The sequence below is a fragment of the Schistocerca nitens genome, chromosome 1 (assembly GCF_023898315.1).
Source record: "Schistocerca nitens isolate TAMUIC-IGC-003100 chromosome 1, iqSchNite1.1, whole genome shotgun sequence".
Taxonomy (NCBI): domain Eukaryota; kingdom Metazoa; phylum Arthropoda; class Insecta; order Orthoptera; family Acrididae; genus Schistocerca; species Schistocerca nitens.
The window spans coordinates 472404461-472426495 of record NC_064614.1 but is presented as its reverse complement, the minus strand read 5'-3'; the positions used below and the strand labels follow the sequence as shown (position 1 = coordinate 472426495).

General features: G+C 42.9%; 1 protein-coding gene across 1 annotated transcript in view; it reads right to left on the bottom strand.

The window, feature by feature from the left end:
- The window catches only part of LOC126236064 (pyrimidodiazepine synthase-like), an 81567-nt gene that overhangs the window by 34761 nt on the left and 24771 nt on the right, over window positions 1-22035 (bottom strand). The window contains exon 2 of the mRNA XM_049945118.1: window positions 13459-13790. Within this exon, the coding sequence (XP_049801075.1) occupies window positions 13459-13790 (332 nt within the window). The remainder of the gene's footprint in view (window positions 1-13458; window positions 13791-22035) is intronic.

Below are 22035 nucleotides of genomic sequence, written 5' to 3'. Positions count from 1 at the left end.
TGACTGATCACGGCACCTGGTGGCCATAGCTGGAATTGGACGGCGACGCTTTGACGCGTGGAAATCATGCACCCCATCATCTGGACATTAATGATACCAAGTTTGGTACTTACACGGTAATTAGTTTCCGTGTTAGAACGTGTTAAATAGGGAAAGTTTAATTATAACCCGGTACGTTGACAGAAGATGCTGGAAAACAGTTGTAGCGGAAGCTGAAATCTATATCGATCTGGGGCGTTTCTCTCAAAAGCTGTAAACCAAAATAAGTGCCGGCAGCCACGGAAGAGAAAAACACCATTCAGGCCACCAGTAAGCCGGCATCAGACGTTCTAAATAGACACGATCACTTCTTTATCTTTCTTTGAAAAGTCTGGATTTTGTTTTTTAGACAGTTTAATCAAGGCTCTGTAATATGTTTGTCCCATCACTATGGTAACATACTGCAGGTAACTCCTTGGTCAAAGTACCTTTCAAAGCCACAATAGTTTGACGGAAATGAGAACATCAAAATTATCAGCGAAACAGGATAAAATGCTATGGTAAAAAACTTTGTGCTTATGCTCGATAGCTTCCGTAGTAAAATGAAAAGGAGAAATCAATATACGGGTTGAAAAATAAATTAATTTAATAATTCAAACCTCACTTTTTACACCCAAACTTTCATATTAGGGAAACATTTAAGAATCTGTGTTGATTGTAGCGCAGTGATTAAGGCAATAGACTCGTATCGACAAGACCTGGGATTCACCAATGCAACTCGTTTTCATTACATAAAGCTAACCGGCGTGATGGGCCCTTTGAAGGCGCCAGGATCGATTATGTGTCCCTTCCCCGTCCTGGCTGAGCTTGTACTCAGTCCCTACCTATCCCATGTTGTCAGACAGTATATTACACCGTAATTCTCTTGTCTGAGGTTTAATTACTTCTTCTAACCATATCGGGTGTGGTTTAATGATAAAAAGCATTTATTTTCGCAATGGTGCTCTGGTTAAAATCAATTACAGACGTTTCAGAAACGAAAAATGTATACATTGCAAAAGTATTTTCGCACGGCACACATCACCACATCACTTATCTTTAAAAATCTACTCTAAATCTCATGTGAGCTATGTGATAATGAGGATACAACTCTTACCATATGAGTTTGATCCTTCTTGATGTATTATTTGATGTGGAAATTTCGGAAGATAGAGTTATATTTAACATGATTATAGCGAATATTGTATTTCAGTTACGACACATTAGAGAAAATAACGTGTTGTGCTGTGCTGAGAGATGGTAATACAAAAATATGCTGGTTCATTAACATTTCGGCGCGTCACCTTCACAACGTGATAACGTCTGGTAACTGGTTAAACGATAATGAACTGCGGGGTTAAGCATTTCGAAGTAATACTTGTTGAATTCTGTAAGATATTGAAAAAGGTGCAAGCCATTTACGTAAACTTTTACTATTCGGAAAGTTATAGAAGGCTACTTTGAAAAGTCCGCTGCTACGTATTGGCAAATAATTCCCATCGACAGAAAATTAGTTAATTATCTGTGGTTTTTTTGGGAATGCAAGACTACAGTAACAATACTTCAATCTAAATGCCATAGAAAATATTACGGTTATCGGTGCTAAAATTTTGAGAAATATCTATCGGTACTAAAATTGTGAGAAACAGCCTCTCAGTGAGCTATTTATTGCCGGAAAGCTACGAAACATAAGTATGAGGGGAAATGGCAAGAAGAATGATAAAAATGGTTTCAGTTTCATAAATATCTTTCAATATGTAAAAGATGGTGTTTATTGGAAAAACGTATGTCGAAATATACTGGAAATTACTTCTAAGCATACCTGCCAATCGTTTGATCTTCAAGTCGGCAGTTTTGAGTAATTAAGTGATTTTGACGGAAAAACCCATTCTTACTTTTTTCTTTATTTTTGCTTAATGTGTGTAGATCTGCTGCTTGGGAAGTAAGACAGACCTTAAGTTTTTAGTTACTTAAACTATTATTCTATACAACGAAGTCTCTCTTTTATATTCTTGGTATTTCTGTTTTATGGGGAAAAGGCCGTGGCCTGAGGCCAGGTTCTGTACCCACTGTTTTGTCTGCTAATGCTGGAGACGTACTCAGAGCCTATAATGTGGTATAAAGTAAATTTTCACACTCAAACAAACCTGACAACATATTTTTGAGTTTAATTTTGGAAATTATCACTAGCTGGGGAAACTGAAGTCAGAGAAACATACCTTAGGTCACGGCCTAGTGTCCATTATCGAGAAATTCAAATGGTTCAAATTGTTCTAAGCACTACGGAACTTAACATCTGAGGTCACAGTCCCCTAGACTTAGAACTACTTAAACCTAACTAAATTAAGGACATCACACACATCCATGCCCGAGTCAGGATTCGAACCTGCGACTGTAGCAGTGGCGTGGTTCCGGACTGAAGGCCTAGAATCGCTTGGCCACAGCGGCTGGCTATCGAGAAATCACCGAGGGTATTATTCTATAATTTACTCTGACTAGCAAGAAGTGTTGCATCAAACCAGTCTTCAGAGTGAAGACAACAACAATTTTACTTAATAACGTTTTTCAGAGAAATGTTATTTTTTCAAGTAATTCAATAATTTCTACAATAACATTGCTTGCTAACTGAAGTTATTTACATCTTACCTTAATTAGTTACCAGTTAAGATTTTTGTGAGTTCTTTGGTTACTTCAGTTTCCTGCAACCTGGGTTACACGCATGTAAAAATAATAATAATACGAGGGTCACTCCTAAAGAAATGCACACAATTTTTTTTTAAACCAATCTTTTATTCTACATGTTTGAAAGTTGTACAGTGCGTAGATACATCCTTTAGGAACAATATTTTCATTTCTCCACATAATTTCCATCCCTCTCCACTGCCTTATGCCATCTTCGAACCAGCGCCTGTATACCCGCATGGTAAGATTCTGGACCAACCTGTTGGAGCCACTGTTTGGCAGCATGCACAAGGGAGTCATCTTCAAACTTCATACCACGAAGATAGTCTTTTAGTTTCCCAAAGAGATCATAGTCACATGGAGCCAGGTCAGGACTGTTCCAAAAGTTCGCTGCATGCCGTTTTTCTTGTTTCTTTGTGAGCCACTGTCAACATCCTGGGAACCCACCTGGCACAAACCTTTTTTAATGTCAACACTTTAAGTATTCTGCAATCACTTCCTTCCCCTATCCCAGCGTAGCGTGACAATTCGTTCATTGTGATGCGTCTGTCAGCAGTCACCAATTCGTTAACTCTCTGCACATTGCCTGGAGTGTGTGCAGTACGAGGGCTGCCGCTGCGAGGACAGTCCTCAATATTGCCGTGCCCGCTTTCATCACGTAACCTGCTTGCCCTCCGACTAACTGTACTCCGATCGACTGCAGCATCTCCATATACCCTTTTCAACCTCTTGTGGATGTTTCCCACTGTCTCGTTTTCACAGCACAGGAATTCTATGACAGCACGTTGCTTCTGACAAACGTCAAGTGTAGGAGCCATCTTGAAGACATGCTATGACGGCGCCACTCACGGGAACAGGTTGAACTAATTTTGAAAACAAGCGCGAAGGATGTGTCTACACACTGTAAAACTTTCACACAAGCATTTTACAAAAATAGTGTGCATATCTTTTGGAGTGACCCTCGTAATAATAATAATAATAATAATTATTATTATTATAAAAGTGAACACCACTTAATGGATTAGATCTTAGGCCTGTTCCCACTGGTCGACTGTTGCGTACAAGGCAGTGCGATGAGCGATCTAGGATCATGGGACATGTGATCAGCATGTCGCCAGTCTCTGCAACTGTTATTGCATGCAGATGATGCCGCTGTTTTTTGTTGAAGCAGCTCCTCACATTGCCTCCCAGGGCTGCGTGGACCCCAAGCCAGACGTCGCTAACCCAAAAAAATCTGAAGACCTACTGGGAATCGAACCCAAGTCCTTCCGTACCGAAGGCAGCGACGGTAACCATATTTTGTCTGCTTTCCTTCGATCTGTTTCTTCGTCGTAAAGTCTTCAGTGGTTCCTTGCGGGTCCAAGCGAATGGTCTCGATGACAGGTTCACTCAGAATCTTTTATTACAGAGTGTGGCCAGTTTTGAGACCGAAACCTCTGAGCTACCATGCCTGCGCCATTCCCCATGTACTCGTATGAGTCACGTATCACATGACGGTTACATACAGGGTGTTACAAAAAGGTACGGCCAAACTTCCAGGAAACATTCCTCACACACAAATAAAGAAAAGATGTTATGTGGACATGTGTCGGGAAACGCTTAATTTCCATGTTAGAGCTCATTTTAGTTTCGTCAGTACGTACTGTACTCGCGACTGGGAAGACCTAGAACGACGAGGACACCTGCAATGGACGAGGCAATTCTTCGTGCAGTTGATGATAACCCTAATGTCAACGTCAGAGAAGTTGCTGCTGTACAAGGTAACGTTGACCACGTCACTGTATGGAGAGTGCTACGGGAGAACCAGTTGTTTCTGTACCATGCACAGCGTGTGCAGGCACTATCAGCAGCTGATTGGCCTCCACGGGTACACTTCTGCGAATGGTTCATCCAACAATGTGTCAATCCTCATTTCAGTGCAAATGTTCTCTTTACGGATGAGGCTTCATTCCAACGTGATCAAATTGTAAATTTTCACAATCAACATGTGTGGGCTGACGAGAATCCGCACGCAATTGTGCAATCACGTCATCAACACTGATTTTCTGTGAACGTTTGGGCAGGCATTGTTGGTGATGTCTAGATTGGGCCCCATGTTCTTCCACCTACGCTCAATGGAGCACGTTATCATGATTTCATACGGGATACTCTACCTGTGCTGCTAGAACATGTGCCTTTACAGGTACGACACAACATGTGGTTCATGCACGATGGAGCTCCTGCACATTTCAGTCGAAGTGTTCGTACGCTTCTCAACAACAGATTCGGTGACCGATGGATTGGTAGAGGCGGACCAATTCCATGGCCTCCACGCTCTCCTGACCTCAACCCTCTTGACTTTCATTTATGGGGGCATTTGAAAGCTCCTGTCTACGCAACCCCGGTACCAAATGTAGAGACTCTTCGTGCTCGTATTGTGGACGGCTGTGATACAATGCGCCATTCTCCAGGGCTGCATCAGCGCATCAGGGATTCCATGAGACGGAGGGTGGATGCATGTATCCTCGCTAACGGAGGACATTTTGAACATTTCCTGTAACAAAGTGTTTCAAGTCACGCTGGTACGTTCTGTTGCTGTGTGTTTCCATTCGATGAAGAATGTGATTTGAAGAGAAGTAATAAAATGAGCTCTAACATGGAAAGTAAGCGTTTACGGACACATGTCCACATAACATATTTTCTTTCTTTGTGTGTGAGAGATGTTTCCTGAAAGTTTGGCCGTACCTTTTTGTAACACCCTGTATACCGAAACACGATTTTCGGCAAATGTTAGAACGTCGAGAGGCACGTGTTTTTTGTTTGCTTATTGTTTTTAGCGCTGGTATCAACGGAGATATTGAAATAAGTACGTTTTTTTTCAAATAGGACTGAATACTTTTTATGACTGGACTCGATAGCTCTTCAGAAGTAAATTACTGTGATATAGCGTTTCTTAATGTTGACGTTGAAACCTGTCATAAAACATACGAGAAATGTCCTAGAATTTGAGAGCACGGTGGCCGGAATCGGTGTTATCTGTGCCAACACCGCCAAGCAGAGCTCTTGTGCTACTCTGTATCAGAATCTCAACACATTCGCCTGTTTACTTGTCTGCACTACATGCCGCTCATTCCTTCTTCAACATTCGTTGTGTGCAGAGATTACACCAATGAGAAGAAGTTAGATGTACTATTCTTATATGGTGAATGTAAAAGAAATGCCTTGGTAGCACTACAGTGGAACAGAGCTATCTATCCGGATCACCAATGTCGGACGCGCAGACAATTGTAAGAATTATTAAGGCACTATTGCGGACAGGCTGCTTGAACGTCAAAAAGAGGACAAGAAAGAAGGCTGCAACTGACAGAGAACACGAAGAAGCTATTCTGATTACGACACTAAAGAATCCGCGCAGTTGTATGGCACATATTGCCAAGGAATGTGGACTCCGCCGGACGAGTGTCATTCGCATACTACATCGACAGAATTTCCATTCCTATCATCTGTCACTACGTCAGGCACTCGTCGACTGTGATTTCAACCGTCGTACAGAATTTTGTTGGTTTTCCCTTCAGAAACTGAGAGACGACCCTACGTTTTCCCGATGTGTCCTCTTTACCGATGAAGCAACGTTTACTGAAAACGCTAATGTAAATTTGTACAACATGCGCTAATGGGCAGCCGAAAATCCATACTCGCTTCGTCAGGTGCAACATCAGCGGCCGCGGAGCGTGAACGTATGACCCAGCATAATAGGAAATCACAGTGTGGGACGTCACTTCACCTCAGGCGTTCTACATGGAAATTCCAACGCCCTCTTTCTGACAAACATTCTGCCGGTTCTTCTAGAAGAGGTACCACTGGATATTCGATAATGTACGCGGCTGCAACACGACGGTTGTCCAGCTCACTCGTCCCGTGTTGCGAAGCAAATACTGAATGAGAACATTGCTGGACCTTGTATATGACGAACTTCTGTTGTGAAATGGCCTACGAGGTCCCCCCGATTTGAATCCTCTCGATTTCTTTCTTTGGGGAGAACTCAAAGATGCAGTCTGTGGCGAAGCTCCAATTACGCCAGAAGATATGTGCCGTCGAATCGCCAGTGCATGCTTCACCATATTATCCACTATAACTACACTCCTGGAAATGGAAAAAAGAACACATTGACACCGGTGTGTCAGACCCACCATACTTGCTCCGGACACTGCGAGAGGGCTGTACAAGCAATGATCACACGCACGGCACAGCGGACACACCAGGAACCGCGGTGTTGGCCGTCGAATGGCGCTAGCTGCGCAGCATTTGTGCACCGCCGCCGTCAGTGTCAGCCAGTTTGCCGTGGCATACGGAGCTCCATCGCAGTCTTTAACACTGGTAGCATGCCGCGACAGCGTGGACGTGAACCGTATGTGCAGTTGACGGACTTTGAGCGAGGGCGTATAGTGGGCATGCGGGAGGCCGGGTGGACGTACCGCCGAATTGCTCAACACGTGGGGCGTGAGGTCTCCACAGTACATCGATGTTGTCGCCAGTGGTCGGCGGAAGGTGCACGTGCCCGTCGACCTGGGACCGGACCGCAGCGACGCACGGATGCACGCCAAGACCGTAGGATCCTACGCAGTGCCGTAGGGGACCGCACCGCCACTTCCCAGCAAATTAGGGACACTGTTGCTCCTGGGGTATCGGCGAGGACCATTCGCAACCGTCTCCATGACGCTGGGCTACGGTCCCGCACACCGTTAGGCCGTCTTCCGCTCACGCCCCAACATCGTGCAGCCCGCCTCCAGTGGTGTCGCGACAGGCGTGAATGGAGGGACGAATGGAGACGTGTCGTCTTCAGCGATGAGAGTCGCTTCTGCCTTGGTGCCAATGATGGTCGTATGCGTGTTTGGCGCCGTGCAGGTGAGCGCCACAATCAGGACTGCATACGACCGAGGCACACAGGGCCAACACCCGGCATCATGGTGTGGGGAGCGATCTCCTACACTGGCCGTACACCACTGGTGATCGTCGAGGGGACACTGAATAGTGCACGGTACATCCAAACCGTCATCGAACCCATCGTTCTACCATTCCTAGACCGGCAAGGGAACTTGCTGTTCCAACAGGACAATGCACGTCCGCATGTATCCCGTGCCACCCAACGTGCTCTAGAAGGTGTAAGTCAACTACCCTGGCCAGCAAGATCTCCGGATCTGTCCCCCATTGAGCATGTTTGGGACTGGATGAAGCGTCGTCTCACGCGGTCTAGACGTCCAGCACGAACGCTGGTCCAACTGAGGCGCCAGGTGGAAATGGCATGGCAAGCCGTTCCACAGGACTACATCCAGCATCTTTACGATCGTCTCCATGGGAGAATAGCAGCCTGCATTGCTGCGAAAGGTGGATATACACTGTACTAGTGCCGACATTGTGCATGCTCTGTTGCCTGTGTCTATGTGCCTGTGGTTCTGTCAGTGTGATCATGTGATGTATCTGACCCCAGGAATGTGTCAATAAAGTTTCCCCTTCCTGGGACAATGAATTCATGGTGTTCTTATTTCAATTTCCAGGAGTGTAAATCTGTTCATTGTTCTTTCGACTAGCGATTGCAAATGTGCCTTTCAATCCATGGTCAACAGCCTGCACACATGCCCTTAATAAAAGATAGTGTTTTTTTAAGACAAAATTCAAATTATGTGATTTTAGTGGTTGCCTAATCATTGTTAGCTTAAGTGTGTACGAAATTGCATGGCAATATCAATTAAGTCGGCTGCGTGAATTGCACGTAGCTGGTAACACTGTCATTACGGGCTTAAGTTCAGCGTGAAACGACGTTTCATTAAGAAGAATATTTATCTTGCGGTGTACAGGTAGTCACCAAAGAATTTCTAATCAAATGTTTAGTTCAACGAATGTATCCCATATGATATAATTTGGAGCATTGTAGACAGAGACAACTATCAGACAGTATGTATTATACCTCTAAGAAGTACACAGCCACGTACAGGAAAAGAGAGGTCAAATCTTGCTTCCGACATTTAGATATTTAATACAGTAGTTGCTTTTTGCAGCGTACAAGACCACTTTATTTTTGAAGAATGAACAGTTGATTTCTCTGTTTCATCTCACGTAAATCTGGGAGGATACACAAATGTGAAATTTCCTAAGGCCTTTGTGATACTCTGCGGTCAAGCCTATGTTGTAGTTCCATATACAGTATTCGTAGGTGAATCTTAATCTAGGTCGTAAGTTGGTCCAAGGGGAAACAAAGCTTTATTCTCCTTACTGTAAACGACTACGCAGCCCGGTCAGGGAAGCCTGCTTGGCAGTGTTTGCACCGCAAATGCCATTTCTGGCCTACGTGCCCCCACGTTCTAGGACATATCTCGAATTTTTTTACTACAGGTTTCAACGTCAACATTAACAAACGTTGTATTACTCTGTCTTCTCAAGAGCTATCGAATGCTGTTATAAGCAGTATACTCTTCCATTTATGATAACGTACTTGCTTCAATATCTCTGTTGATACAAGAGCTAAAAACATTCATCAAACAACTTATAAACAGTATACTGTTCCATTTATGATAACGTACTTGTTTCAATATCTCTGTTGATACTAGAGCTAAAAACATTCATCAAACAACCAAATAAAGACATATGTGCCAGTCGACGTTCTAGTATTTGCGGAAAACCGCGTTTTGATACTTGCAACTGTTCACGAAATAAAAGGGATGTTACGTCTTACGTGATTCACCATTTATATGTGTGGCCGTGGCCTGGAATATACATGCAATGATGGAAGTAGGCTAAATGTACTACAGAGTCGAAAGTTATACGGTAAACAAAAATCGTTCTGATGTACCATTACTGTTGTTGCTAAGGTCATAGGGGAGGCAACTTTCACAGGTGGTAGTACGAGGATTGACTGAAAAGTAATGCCTCCACCTTCGTAACTCTTCAACAGTTGGCAGCATTGGCACGCGGCAGGTACTGGCTCGTTCCGTAGCCTCTTCTCTACAGCTCCAGTTGGCGGGAAGCCTTAGCATTGAACGATTGTGTTGTTACAGTGTAAAGTATGGAACCCTGCGCAGACGGTCGGTCAATGCGATTTAAGCAACGTGCAGTTCTTGAATTCTTGATAGCAGAGGGTGTCACTTCAAAGGAGATTCATCAGGGAATGAAAGTAGTTTATGGTGAGTGTGTTGATGTGAGTACCGTGCGTCGTAGGGCGAGTAAATTTAAAGATGTTGAGGGGGGGGGGGGGAACATCTGATCAGCGTGACAAACAAAGAGTTGGACGTCCTGTGACAGCAACCACCGTGTTTCACAAGCAAAATGTTGACAGATTGATTCAGAACGATCGTCGTATCACTCAGAGAGAAACTGCAAGCACATTCGGCATTTCACAAGAACGTGTGGGTCGCATTATTGCTTTATTGGCTATCAGAAGATCTGTGCACGATAGGTACCTCGGATGCTGACTCCTGAAAAGAAAGCGCACAGACTTGAAATTTGCCAGGAACTCGTGTTACGAAAATGAAGGTGACGCCTTTCTCCATTCAGTCATGAGACATTATTATACTTCTGACGAAGACGTTGAGAGAACTGTGAGACTGTGATTCCGGAAACAGAATGTCGACTTCTTCCGTCACGGCTTCAGAAAACTTGTTCATCGTTGGCAGAAATGTATCCTTCTGGCTGGTGATTATGTGGAAAAATTAATATTGGTAATTAAAAATCGCATTCTAAGGATTATTTCTGCGTCAATTAACAAAGGTGGAGGCATTACTTTTCATTCAACCCTCGTACGAACCAAAACAAGAAAACGAAGTCTAGTAAATATGGGTTCCAAAATATGGACCTCAAGAGCTATGAGCACTTGTTCATCTACGCTACTGTGAAACACACAGCTCATTTACTGAACAAATTACTATGGCTCTTAAGAAACGCCCTTATTTACCCACTGCCACTCACCTCACAAGGATTTGCTGAGTTCGGATGTAGATGTAGATGTTGATGTTTATGTACTCCAACAAGGTACGATCAAAATACATTAATAGAAATGGAAAATGTTACGCAGTAATACCAGTCCAATAGATATCAAACCTTTTGGACATTTTCACAGTATAACGGGTATAATTGTTTAATACCCAGGTACGATAACGCTCATTGAGCCATGGAAACAGACACTTCATAATGTCATTTGCCACGCTTACAACACATAGCCGATCGTAGTGGCAGAGCGGTTCTAGGCGCTACAGTCTGGAACAGCGCGACCGCTACGGTCGCATATTCGAATCCTGCCTCGGGCATGGATGTGTGTGATGTCCTTAGGTTAGTTAGGTTGGAGTAGTTCTAAGTTCTAGGGGACTGATGACCTCAGATATTAAGTCCCATAGTGCTCAGAGCCATTTGAACTTTTTTTTTTCCAACACGTGCTAGGTCACTTCATCAAGACTGCAAGCTGGTTGCTTGTATGAAAGTAACACATCTCCCCACCGCATTCTAATTGTGGTCTATGGGTGATAAATGAGATTAAATGGCTAACGAGAACGACAGTGTGGGATCTCGAAATATCCTGCTGGAATATGCTACTTGATACACTGATCATGAAATGTATGACAACAGCGTTTACTATCCTTGCCAACTAGTGGCATCATTCCAGGAGTTGGAGGGGCACGGGGTGTCGAGAATTGCTGCTTCCTTTGGTCTTTCACCAGATCGTCTACGGATACATTAGCATCGAGCTAAGGGACACAAACAGAAGCGCTATTCATTGCTGAACACCACAGTAATGCCACTAAATGTCCCAGTTGAATCGCTCAGTACCACGTAAGTCTCTGTTGCATATGGTGTGGTGTCAGCAATAAACGATAGAAAGCAGCTCCAGATCTCAACACAGTTAACAGTTTTTTTTCTCAACGGTTTATGGTGGCGCTGTCAGTAACCTTTTCTCGAATTTCAGGTGTTGACATTTGTCTGTGAGCCAAAGCTAATCTAAGCATCTCACAATCTTCTCGTGGTGTAGCTACTCTGGAAGGACCCCTGCCTGCTCTTGTTGCCTCCCTGTTTTCCTGAGTTCACTTCTTGACTACTGGTTGTGCAGTCATTGCACTACATTAAACTCTATTTGGAACCTGTTGGTATGATTCTCTCATATCACTCATGTTAATGATTCGACATTTCTAAAAATTCTGAAGTTGGTGACGAACTGAACTTGCACGCCCTCTGAACATGTAGTCTTTCGACCTCCACTTAAAAATTCCCACCAAATTTTGATACACCGAAACTCCGTCATGTAGTCACGTCATTCTTCATTTCTAGGCCTTCTGCCTGTGCTGCAAATAAGTGACACAAGTACGAAATTTCAATCAACATATCACACACACACGGAAATACCAAAGTATTCTTCATGAAATAATTTATACTGCTTCAGTCACTTTTAACTAATGTTTAATTAGTACAAGGTGTTTCGATGGCACGCCGCCATCATCAGCTGCATTGCAGTTGGATATACATTACATTAATCTGAAATTTGATTACATTTGTTTGCTGTGTGTGTTAGTGAGATCATGTATCGATAAACAATACTGTACAGAAAGATACACGTATTTTAGTGAGTACATTATGTGATTTGCATGTTTAGATCTTTTCATATTGCTTTTATTTAGATTTTTTAAGGCTTTAGTTATCTCAGACAACTAACACAGCGACAAACACGTCACAAAAATGGTTCAAATGGCTCTGAGCACTATGTGACTTAACATCTGATGTCATCAGTTCCCTAGAACTTAGAACTACTTAGACCTAACTAACCTAAGGACATCACACACATCCATGCCCGAGGCAGGATTCGTACCTGCGACAGTAGCAGTTGCGCGGTTCTGGACTAGAACCGCTTGGTCACAGAGGCTGGCAAACACGTCACAGCTTAACACTTTTACATATGGGTGTTTACATAATTCTGAAGAGGCTTAACTGCTAAGATAAACTAGTTTCAACTGCTAAGATAGTAATATACAGTGGAAATGAAACCATTTTTTTCTCCCTTCAAGGCACTATACATGGTAGCCTGTTACGAAATAACAAGCTAGAAGTAACTATATTAATTTCTTAAAAAAATTCTCCAATGTTGAGTATTTATTTTATTCAAAATATTGCCTTTAACAATAAAAACTGTCTGTACTAAGTAATCATGTTATCTGATACGTACTATTAAACAAATGTATCCACGCAGAAAATGTTTAATCTTCATTGTACATTACCATGGCAGCAAATGAAAATAATTTACCTTAGCACGTAAGAACCTTTGGAACGACGGATGCATCTATATGTGAAGATGTTAAGCTGTGACGTGTTTGTTACGTTGCTCCGTGTGTCGCACAACTAAATTTCCAACAAAGTGTAAGTAAATGCACTAATGAAATGATCTATGATCTAAGGATTCAAATCACATAACGTACACACTAAATATGAGTGTCTTTCTGTACAGAATCGTATTTTGCCACACAAACTCTCTGGCAAATGAATGTAATCACACTTCAGATAATTGTAATGTACGTGTACCTGGCGAAACGCGTCGAACTAATTAAATATTAGTAAAAATTGACTGAAACAGTATAAATTATTTCATTAGTTCATAAATTTACGGTAAAGTCGCAATCTTGTAAACATTCCATATAACATTGAAGTATTAGTTTGGCAGCGTCAGATCGAAGTGTTCATGGTGTAAGATTTTGTATTTTTGGATAGTATGTGGTTCGCTCTTGGTGGTCTCGTACGGAGTAGACAAACCTTTTCGAACTGGTCGAGCAGCAGCTTGTGGCGCGCCTTAGTTTCCGGGTCGGCTGGCCACAAAGGGGGCTCCGGGAACTTGGAATCCAGGTACTCCGCGATGTCGAGCGACTCGATGACCACCCTGCCCCTGCCGACCTCCAGGGCGGGCACCTTGGCCTCTGGGTGCACAGACGAGTACCACTCGGGCTTGTTCTGCAGGTTGATGTCCACCTCGTCGTAGGAGATGCTCTTGGCGGCCAGCACGAGCCGCGGTCGCTGGGCGTACGGGCAGAACAGCATCGAGTAGAGCCGCACGTTGCCCGCCTGCAGTGGCGCCGGCCGCGGGTCACCTGCGCACAGCACAGTCCTCGGTTCGGCACTCAGTAACTCTTCACAGTCTCACGTGAACAGCAAAATCCCATAACAGATGCAAAAAACAAAATCACTTACATACCGGGTGGCTACAATCAAACCTTCCCTACTTAACACCTTACAACACGGAAGCTAATTAATGTGCGAGGACCAAATTGGTAGCATTAATGTCAAGGACATAGGGAAGAGAAATAGCGCAGAATCAGTTCAGTTGAAACCCTCTTAATGTGCTGCTGTGGTTCATCATACCATTACATACAGGTACTACTACTGCTACAAAAGGGGGTCAATATGGCGCCCATCAATGTCCAGAATAGTCTGAAAGAGCAGGACTGCATTCTGCACAGCAGAACAAAGCATGTCCGTAGGTATGCTGGCTACCTCTCTTGATATGCTGCGCTTCAGAACAGCACCTTCTTACCTCTCCTTCAGGTAGCTCCATAACCTGAAATCACAGGGAGTGAGATCAGATGATCGTGCCAGCCAGGCATTTGGAAACGATCGGCTGATAATTCGATCGTTTTCAAATGTGTTTCGGAGAAGCAGGTGGGCTTCACGAGTGATGTGCGGTGGGGCCCCGTCTTGCATGAAAACTGTTAAGTTCAGTGCGTCTCTCTCCTGTAGGGTGGGTATGAACTACTGGCGAAGTATATGGTAGTAGCGCTGGCCAGTCACACTGCACGACTTAAGTCCTTGAGTGCCAACCTGTTCAAAAAAGAATGGGCCAATAACAAAAGTAGCCGTGAAGCCACACCATACGATGACAAGATCACCATACAGAGGAACTTCATGCACAATGACTGAAGGTGAAGATCCCCCCAGTCGGCAGTTCTGTGTGTTTACTTCACCTGTCACAGAAAACTGAGTTTCGTCTGTCCGTAGGATCGTCCAGGGCCAGCCCACGTCAACTTCAATCCTTGAGAGAAAGTGGGGAGCGAAGTCAACATGTCGTTGAGCGTCCTGTGGTGTAAGCTGCTTTACGATATGGATCTTGCACGGATACCATTTGAGAATGGTTCGAAGCACCTTCCGTACAGTGGACCACAGAATGTTCAACTGTCGTGACACAGCGCGCGCACTGCCGACGATCGGGAATTGCGCGCAGCGTTGTCTGCCATAACAAAATGTTCAAATGTGTGTGAAATCTTATGGGACTCAACTGCTAAGGTCATCAGTCCCTAAGCTTACACGCTACTTAACTTAAATTATCCTAAGGACAAACACACACGGCCATGCCCGAGGGAGGACTCGAACCTCCGCCGGGACCAGCCACACAGTCCATGACTGCAGCCCCTTAGACCTCTGCCATAACAACAGCGATTTCATCAACCACCAGCGGTGGAACCGGTCGTCGGCCACCTCCCGAAGCGACGCCCAGTTCTCCAATTGGTTCGAATTTGTTCATCCTGCTCCGCAAAGGCGTTGGAGGATGAGGACCCTTCCGTAAGTCTTTCAGCTGGCAATATTCTCAAAATGTAGCTGCAGCATTACTGTTGTTTTGATAATAGAGCTTCACCAATAATGCCCTGCTCCTTTTGCCTAAGCTCATGTTGACACGTCAATAAGTGTAGTGTGACTGGTCACGAGTGTGAGACTGTGAATCACGATGATTTAGCAAGGCACTTGGTGGCCATAATTGGAACTGGACGGTGTCGCCGTAACACATGGAAATCGTACGCCCCATACGCTGGACATTAATGCTACTAAGTTTGTTATTCGTTCGGTAATTATTTTCCATGTTATGGCGTGTTAAGAAGGGAAAGTTTAGTTATAACCACCCAGTATACGAATTACCGCGAGAGAATTACTAAACTGACAAAATTAGTCAAACTTAAAAATGCGGACTAGATGAGCTGTGCGATACGTAGGAACATCCACTCACTCTGGCACGAACACTGGTCGTCTTTCGGTGGGAACAAGCTCACGGGGATTAAGCCCCTCTCTATGGCTTGGCCGACTTCTTTTCGTCCATCTTGTTAGGAGAAGTTAATTTTATCTGGACTGTAGAACACAGTGCTTTAAGCCTTTATCATCAGTTAAGCAGTGAGCCCCAACAACTTTGCTCTCACCGTAGCGAACCACTGACGGGACGCCATTTTCTATTCCAGTGTCAGTTTTTTCAGCGCTTACATTTTAACGTGTGTTTGCCATCTCACCTATCTGAGGAATTTTATTCATCATAGTAACATGGCGTATGGGTTTAAATTTCTATCATGGACACCAGTTCTCATAGAATCTCATACCGAAAGGCATGTTTGATTTTACATTCTCTCTTTGTTTTTGCTTTTTAACTAGTATTCAGTATAGTTTTACCCCAGTACTGATGATACTTACGCTCGTAAGCGTCAGGTAACAAGACCTGCGTAGTGTTTTCCCTAAAAACGATTAGTTTCAAGTAACGATTTGGGAGCTTATGACCTCAGGGCTAGAGCCACGATGAACAGATACCCTAAGACGATGACTAAAAGTGTTTTGCGTAAAAATTCAGTCATCACAAACGTGAATAACATAAGAGGGGGAGCCTAGAGCCCCGACGAACAGACATCCTAAAACGATGACGAAGTGGTTTATGTAAGCATTCAGTCGCTGCAAACTTGAAAAACATAACAGCGGAGAGTGTTGTACCGAAAGGATGGTGTACATACAGAAACAGTTGATGTTTTTTGGTCGGCACTTCTGTCTAGTGACTTATTTTAGAATTACCCGAAGGAAAGCATTTGTAAATATTTCGATGTCTACACATTTTACTACTGTTTAAAAGAACATAACAGCGGAGAGTGTTGTACCGAAAGGATGGTGTACATACAGAAACAGTTGATGTTTTTTGGTCGGCACTTCTGTCTAGTGACTTATTTTAGAATTACCCGAAGGAAAGCATTTGTAAATATTTCGATGTCTACACATTTTACTACTGTTTAAAAGAATTAAAGCTATTTCGTATACATTGTTATATCTTCAGTTACAGAATTTTACGGCAAGTACAGTCCTCTATCCAGAATGAGATTTTCACTCTGCAGCGGAGTGTGCGCTTCCTAGCCGATTAAAACTGTGTGCCGGTCCTTTGCCTTTCGTGGACAAGTGCTCTACCATCTGCTTGGTTAGCTCAGATGCGCCGGCACGGTAGCTCAGCGTGTTCGGTCAGATAATAAAAAACTGAGTAAAGGAATCGACGATCAACTTGAACAGATGTCTTGTGACGTCCGCCCAGACCAAACGCAACGAACAATACCAAACAAAATGGAAAAAAAGATGGTATAGCACTTGCCTGCGAAAGGCAAAGGTCCCGAGTTCGAGTCTCGGTCCGGCACACAGTTTTAATTTGCCACTGAGTTACAATTCTATATATTTTTGAAACCAACATCGTCGGCCGTGCAGCACTTTGTTCCTTGAAGTAGAGAGAGGTCTTTTACCGTCAGGCATGAGAGATTTGCATATTCAGTTTCTGTAATGTATTAAAATATTTTGAAAATTAAAATTTGTGATGGTTTCCAATTGCTTCACTTTCAAAGCGTATTTAACATGTAACTGGTTAACTTTGGCTTAATTTTATTTCACTTACTTATTATTGGTGTGTAGCAGAGCAATAATGTAAAAGGTAGACAACTAAATACAGTACTCACAAGATATTCATCATTGCAATGCTTTCTAATTTGAGTAGAATAGTTAGTTCTAGGTGTATGTCCATGTATACCTTGGAATATGTTTGTACGTTTGAGAAAACCTTAATTTTGTCGAGTAATATTTGTAATTTCAGAAAATTCTTTAGCACTAAAAAGTCACTGCCACTATTAAAATGGAGTAACAAAATACATTTAAATTCCATTACAAAGCTGACTAGAGGTGATAGTCTGAAAAGTGCCCCAAGATACAACGCTCATCCCTAATCTTTATTAGTGGTGTTGGATAATATGCATATGCTCAACAAAGTACTTCTCAGGTTACTTAAGAACTCTTGACAATTTTTTACTACAGACCTTTGGAGCAGAAACTTTTGTGCCTCATCTGGAAAATAACATAGTTCAAACTCATCTACATGCAACGTACAAGAACTGGTCACGAAATTTCCGTCTTATATCACTCTCAAAACTACACAGAGCTACATCAGAACTAATATATAATGAACTACCTGGGATTAAATTGCCTTCTCTGCGGCAAATATCTCAGATTTCGGCAACATCAAATTCACACTTGCGCTTTTCTCAACGTGAAAAAGGAAGATCAGAGTTTTCCATCCACGACTCTGCCTTAGAGATGGGACCTGGGATTGGACTAGCGTGGGATAGATATTCGGCCATATTCTCATCCGCCCCAAACGATTTATAGAAACGACACGTAAATCACATCCGCTCCACTCGATTGCAAATCGAACCGCCTCTCTCGCTCTATAAAGTAGATAATTAAATATGGCTCCCTCTGCTGTCGCCAAGTCTTTACATAATGTAAAGAGAGAGGCGTTAAGCGAATACTGGCTACATAAGAAGGGTTAGTTTTCGATTATAGGCCACTACATCAGAAAAATTTAGACGGGGGGGGGGGGGGGGGGGAGGGGGGAGGAATTGGATCTATAATTTGAAATGGTTTAGTCACTTCCTGTTTTCAGATGACCAACATAGCACTTTTCAGTCTATTAGGATAAATTGCTTCAGTTATCGAATTATTGTAGAGATGAATATGAGGCGGTCTTTTCAAGTCTGTTCAAGATATTAAAACTCCGCTCTGGCGTCATAGCTGGAAGATATGTCACTCAGTAGCTAACGAGGGTGACCAGACGTCCCGGATTTCACATAAGTGTCCTGGTGTCCCGAGAAAATCATTCAGAACACATAAGAGGGCTATTCAGAAAGTGAGGAACGATCGGTCGCGAAATGGAAACCACTGTGAAAATCCGACGAGGCTTTTCACAGACGTTTTGGACAGCTGGTCTATAGCTAGAGAGTATGCTCGTCGACCACATCAAGACACTCTTTTCAGTTGTGAGCGCACTGTGAGCGAGTAAAGGTGCCTAGAACAACAATGTCTCTCGCCAAGTAGGAGGGCCCGCATAGAGGCTTCTCCTTAATGAATGCAGCCCACCTAACACAACTGCTACGAACTTCCTTCTTCTTGGCAATCCTCAGCCACACTCTGCAGGGGCAGTGAAGACACTCCTGCAGCCTTTTCGATGGGAAGTGTTCGATCACCCACAACACAGCCTTAATTTTCTCTTCCTGAGTATGATCTCTGTTCACATGAAACGCTGGATACGAAGGCAACACTTGGGCTCAGACTATGCGCTATAGACCAGCGTGGAGAATTATCGGAAAGCACAGGCGGCTACCTTCTATGACGATGGTGTTGGAAATTTGGTATAATGCCCCGACAAAAGTCTAAGTCGGAGCGGCGACTATGTAGAGAAGTACCTGGAAGGTGTAGCTAAATGTCCAAGGAAAACAGTTTTGATTTTCACTGTGGTTTTCATTTCGCGACAGATCGTTCCACACTTTCCGAAGAACTCTCGTAACTGTCCCGGTTTTTAATCGAGAGGTAATAATACGTGCAATAATATTTCTCATTTAATTAAATATTTGTGAAAAGATTCCTAGAATTAGAACGTTATAGAAACATATATTTTCACCATACCCTCTACAAGCCTACCTCATTTGGTTTGACTCGTCTTATGCCTAAAGAAAGAGTAAGAGATATGTTGAAGAGAAATGTAGGTAATATCTACACCCGCCTCTAACTTACCGGCCTTTCACTTCATGGCCCTCGAGACAAGTAAAACCAAAACTAAAGGAAGTATAAAGGAGCATTACTCAAACCATTTGTCCTAATGGGACTGCGGCCATATCGGAGTTAATTTTGCGAAAAATGTGAATGATGCGGTGCGTGTTAGCAGTGTTTATTGAATATTGTTTGGGTTATACGTACGCTTGCCCTAACAATCTGCAGTCAAACTAAATCTTAATTTTTATTACGAAACGTATAATTTGTATCTGATCGTTCATTAGTAATATTACATAGCTTTTAGGATTAACAAATAGCACCTACGTAGCTAGTACGTGACTGAACATTGCAGAAAATATATCGAGGCTGTTACAGTAAAACATTTATCAGCCTTTTCTTTATTTATGAAGAAAAGAATTTTATTTACGTGTAATGTACCTACATGTTGCTTTCCAATCCACGAAATGAAGATAAATTCTTTCTACGTGTTTCGCAGCTATTGTTGTTGTTGTGGTCTTCAGTCCTGAGACTGGTTTGATGCAGCTCTCCATGCTACTCTATCCTGTGCAAGCTTCTTCATCTCCCAGTACCTACTGCAACCTACATCCTACTGAATCTGCTTAGTGTATTGATCTCTTGGTCTCCCTCTACGATTTTTACCCTCCACGCTGCCCTCCAATGCTAAATTTGTGATCCCTTGATGCCTCAAAACATGTCCTACCAACCGATCCCTTCTTCTAGTCAAGTTGTGCCACAAACTCCTCTTCTACCCAATCCTATTCAATACCTCCTCATTAGTTACGTGATCTACCCACCTTATCTTCAGCATTCTTCTGTAGCACCACATTTCGAAAGCTTCTATTCTCTTCTTGTCCAAACTGGTTATCGTCCATGTTTCACTTCCATACATGGCTACACTCCATATAAATACTTTCAGAAACGACTTCCTGACACTTAAATCTATACTCGATGTTAACAAATTTCTCTTCTTCAGAAACGATTTCCTTGCCATTGCCAGTCTACATTTTATATCCGCTCTACTTCGACAATCATCAGTTATTTTACTCCCTAAATAGCAAAACTCCTTTACTACTTTAAGTGTCTCATTTCCTAATCTAATCCCCTCAGCATCACCCGATTTAATTTGACTACATTCCATTATCCTCGTTTTGCTTTTGTTGATGTTCATCTTATATCCTCCTTTCAAGACACTGTCCATTCCGTTCAACTGCTCTTCCCAGTCCTTTGCTGTCTCTGACAGAATTACAATGTCATCGGCGAACCTCAAAGTTTTTACTTCTTCTCCATGAATTTTAATACCTACTCCGAATTTTTCTTTTGTTTCCTTTACTGCTTGCTCAATATACAGATTGAATAACATCGGGGAGAGGCTACAACCCTGTCTCACTCCTTTCCCAACCACTGCTTCCCTTTCATGCCCCTCGACTATTATAACTGCCATCTGGTTTCTGTACAAATTGTAAATAGCCTTTCGCTCCCTGTATTTTACCCCTGCCACCTTCAGAATTTGAAAGAGAGTATTCCAGTTAACGTTGTCAAAAGCTTTCTCTAAGTCTACAAATGCTAGAAACGTAGGTTTGCCTTTTCTTCATCTTTCTTCTAAGATAAGTCGTAAGGTTAGTATTGCCTCACGTGTTCCAACATTTCTACGGAATCCAAACTGATCTTCCCCGAGGTCTGCTTCTACCAGTTTTTCTATTCGTCTGTAAAGAATTCGCGTTAGTATTTTGCAGCTGTGACTTATTAAACTGATAGTTCGGTAATTTTCACATCTGTCAACACCTGCTTTCTTTGGGATTGGAATTATTATATTCTTCTTGAAGTCTGTGGGTATTTCGCCTGTCTCGTACATCTTGCTCACCAGATGGTAGAGTTTTGTCATGACTGGCTCACCCAAGGCCATCAGTAGTTCTAATGGAATGTTGTCTACTCCCGGGGCCATGTTTCGACTCAGGTCTTTCAGTGCTCTGTCAAACACTTCACGCAGTATCTTATCTCCCATTTCATCTTCATCTACATCCGCTTCCATTTCTATAATATTGTCCTCAAGAACATCGCCCCCTTATAGATCCTCTATATACTCCTTCCACCTTTCTGCTTTCCCTTCTTTGCTTAGAACTGGGTTGCCATCTGAGCTCTTGATATTCATACAAGTGGTTTTCTTCTCTCCAAAGGTCTCTTTAATTCTCCTGTAGGCAGTATCTATCTTACCCCTAGTGAGACAAGCCTCTACATCCTTACATTTGTCCTCTAGCCATCCCTGCTTAGCCATTTTGCACTTTCTGTCGATCTCATTTTTGAGACGTTTGTATTCCCTTTTGCCTGCTTTATTTACTGCATTTTTATATTTTCTCCTTTCATCAATTAAATTCAATATATTTCTGTTACCCAAGGATTTGTACTAGCCGTCGTCTTTTTACCTACTTGATCCTCTGCTGCCTTCACCACTTCATCCCTCAGAGCTACCTATTCTTCTTCTTCTGTATTTCTTTCCCC